Source organism: Myotis davidii, unplaced genomic scaffold (assembly GCF_000327345.1).
Source record: "Myotis davidii unplaced genomic scaffold, ASM32734v1 scaffold967, whole genome shotgun sequence".
NCBI classification, from domain to species: domain Eukaryota; kingdom Metazoa; phylum Chordata; class Mammalia; order Chiroptera; family Vespertilionidae; genus Myotis; species Myotis davidii.
Genome location: NW_006383014.1, coordinates 64,976 through 68,352, shown reverse-complemented (window position 1 = coordinate 68,352; position 3,377 = coordinate 64,976). Strand labels below are relative to the sequence as shown.

Sequence of the window (3,377 nt, the reverse complement as noted above, 5' to 3'; positions counted from 1 at the left end):
GAGTATTTTGGTCGCGTCAAGGTATCAGTCTTAGGCGTTCGTGTGGAGATGTCCTCTTGACATTTGTGATAGATTTGGATTGGATACTTTAAAAATTTTGAAACGATATTATTTTAGCAATTATTAATAACAATTATTATTATTACTATACCACTAATACAGCCACCTAGGGCTTTCTCACGCTCTTAAAAAAAAAAAAAGCTCATAAAAATGGCAGAGCTTTCCAAGCGTTCCCATTCATCCTCCAGCTCTGGGAACCTGGAACGCCCTGGTCCAATCAGCTCCCGAATCCTCAGTGACGTCACAAGTGGGCGGGTCAGATGGATTGGGTTCCTCCGCTTCTCTGGCTGGGCCACGTCAGAAGCCCTGCAGGTCCTTGAAGGGAAATAAGTTAATAGATGTTAATTCATTGGACATAATTGAGAATATGACTCACATCTTTGTTTAAAAATACTCAACTCCACATAGGTTTAAACACCTTGATTTCTGGGTTTTTTTGTAGTTTCTTATTTTCTTCTGTGCATATATGCCCTGCCTGCGAGTGTTGCAGACCTGCCGTTTCCCCCTCCGCGCACGCGCCGGGGAGGGGAAGGACCGGCCCGTTTCCGGGTGGCGTGTGGGGCTACAGAGGAGAGCGGCTCTCGCCACCGCCAGCATGGAGAGTTTGTACCGAGTCCCATTCTTGGTGCTGGAGTGCCCCAACCTGAAGCTGAAGAAGCCGCCCTGGGTGCACATGCCCTCGGCCATGACGGTGTACGCTCTGGTGGTGGTGTCTTACTTCCTCATCACCGGAGGTAACGCGGGCTGGCCGGGGCTGGGGGTCTCCCCGCCCCGGAGGCGTCCGTGCCGCCGACCCTCAGCTCGGCGCCAGCTTCGCTTCGCTCTGGATCTTTTCGGAGGGTGGAGGGGAGTTCTGGGGTCCCAAGTATTCACAGCCCAAAGGTTTCTTTGCCCTCAGGCCCTGCCCTTTCTCTTGGCTGCGCTGGTGTTCTCACGCCCATTGCTTTGCTCCTCCGCCCAGCCTCGCAGCCTGGGGATCCATCCAGATCGAAGATGTTTTTCAAGGCCAGGTTGTTTGTTGCTCTTTACTGATGGCCCTAGGTTGTCTGACCGAGTCTAGACTAGGAAAGTCTAGTCTGACCTATTGTCCTCCCGTTGTTGAGGTCAAGAGAGAGTGGGACTTCTAGTCTTTCTTTGTCTTCGGTCCCTGGAACCTTGGAAGAGACGGGAGAATTCTAAAGGTTGTTGTCAGCTCAGACCTAAGGGTTCCGTGTGGCTTTTTTTTGGTCCAGTTCAAGAATGAATGTGAATGCAATCCTCTAAAGCCACGGGTTTGGAAATACTTGAGATTGGAGGTAGATTTGTACTTAATAGAGCAGCAGTTGGGAATATAAAGAAGGAAGATGGTATTACTATTAAAAACGTATGAATTGTTATATCATGTTCTTTTCAAACATAGAAAGTTGCAAAAGGGGCGTTGCTTTGCGTAGTGGTGAGTTGGCAGTCCCGCTGCAGCCTTTCCGGGGCCACCACCCACCCTTTGGAGCCACCGGTCCATGATTTGCTGGACTGCGCTGCGGTTAGATTTTGGGAAGTGGGCTACTTAATTTGGACATGATAAAACTCAGGTCCTACAGGTTAGGGACGATAAAAGTGATTCTCTTTTTAAGCGAATGGTCTGAGACATCTTCATTTTCATAGATATTTTGTAAGAATAGTTATACGGAAGAGGGAAGAATCTGCAACTATGAGGGCTTAGCTGAATGCATCTGATTACAGCCTCCCTCCCCCCAGAGTACTGACAGTTTACTTATCCTAGCATTGTATTAGCAATAACATTTCTCAGCACTTTAATAGGTGCTGTGTATTGAAATGAAACTTATATGCATGTGGCTTTTTTTTTTTTTTTAAATAAGTGATAGAGTCTTCCTGGGCTTTTATTTGCTACTCTTTTACCTGTAACCCTTACCTCCCTTGGAGCCAGAGCCTGTGCCAGACGCCTCACAGTTTTCATTCTGGCTACCTTTGCCATGTTGGCTCTTGCAGTGGGGAGATTTTCTGCCCCCACCCCTGGGGGAAAGGTCAATGAGGTGTCTCATACAAGGAGTCGGTGTTGCCACTGGACAGGAGTCTCTCCAAACAACCGAGTGTACCTTTGTAAATAAACCATATTTATTGCAGAGGAATATTCAGCAAATGATGTATCGAGTCCCTATTAAATTTCAGGCACCAGCTACTGGGGACAACAGTGAATGTCAAACAAACAAGGACCCTGCCCTCCCGAAGCTTATAATGCCATGGTTGAGATATGTTAAATATCACATGCACTTTTTTTTACATTATTTCTTTCATTGCAAAAATGCCACAGATGCATTGAAGGAAAAGAACAAGAGATTATGGAAAAATAGTGGGAGTTGGAAATACTTACTTTGGAGTGTGGTTCCTGAGGAAAATGGCTTATTAGCCAAAATCTGATGAATTGGAGGAAAGGGTGTGTATGCTAAGCAGAGGGAAGAATATGGACGGATATGGGGCCGAGAGACCAATTAGGTGGGTCTTGTAGTTGACCTAGACCAGACTAGTTGGTAGGCAGTGGAGATGGAGGAAAATACACTGAAAGATATTTTGGAAATAAATTCAGTAGGTCCTGATGGAGTAATTGGATATAGGGGGAGAATGAAGTGTGAAGGAATCTTATTGGTGTCTGGTTTGAGTATCTTGAGTAGATGAAAGTAACATTTTTTGAGATCGAACAAATGAAGTCTTTTTTGGTGGAGAATGATGAACTGGAGCTCACTTTGGGAAATACACTAGTTGGGCATAACCAACTATAATTAGTTGGATGTGTGCATTTACAGGTATGAGTAGCACTGAGAAAAGAGGTCTGTTTTGAAGTTGGGCAATAAGAAATGTTTTCTGAACTCCCCCCAAGTCCCCATTCTTGGGGAACGTACACCTAATTCCAACGGTGCTAACATTATTTGACATGTGTTGGCACATTGAGAGTCATTCGCACATGGAATTGAAAGCCCTGGCAAGGGATGAGTTCAATTCCGGAGAGAACGTAGAAAAAGTGGACAGTGGTTCAAGCCCTAAGGAGCTTCCATCACTTCGTGGTTTTATAGAAGAGGAGGCTTAGCTAGAGAGGTAGCAAGAAATCATGGGCAAGAGGGTTACAGTAGTCATGAGAAGCCATTTTTCCTTCCAAGAAAATGGATTTAGAAAATGGGATCGAATGCTCCTGGGAAACCTCCTAAGCCAAGAACTGAAAAGTGGCTGTTGAATTAAGGAAGGGGAGATGGCAAAATTGCCCCCCCCCCTTTTTTTTTCAGAAGAAAGCCTAACTCCCTTTCAAAAAGGAAAAACATAAATGGAAT

At 45.5% G+C, this 3,377-nt stretch overlaps 1 protein-coding gene across 2 annotated transcripts in view; it reads left to right on the top strand.

Moving 5' to 3' along the window:
* Positions 1–580: 580 nt before the first annotated feature.
* Positions 581–3,377, top strand: part of OSTC (oligosaccharyltransferase complex subunit (non-catalytic)) — an 11,163-nt gene continuing 8,366 nt past the window's right edge. For both annotated transcript variants that reach the window (XM_015558099.1, XM_006778889.2), the window contains exon 1: positions 581–794. In XM_015558099.1, coding sequence (XP_015413585.1) covers positions 656–794 — 139 coding nt within the window. In that variant the 5' untranslated portion in view covers positions 581–655. The remainder of the gene's footprint in view (positions 795–3,377) is intronic.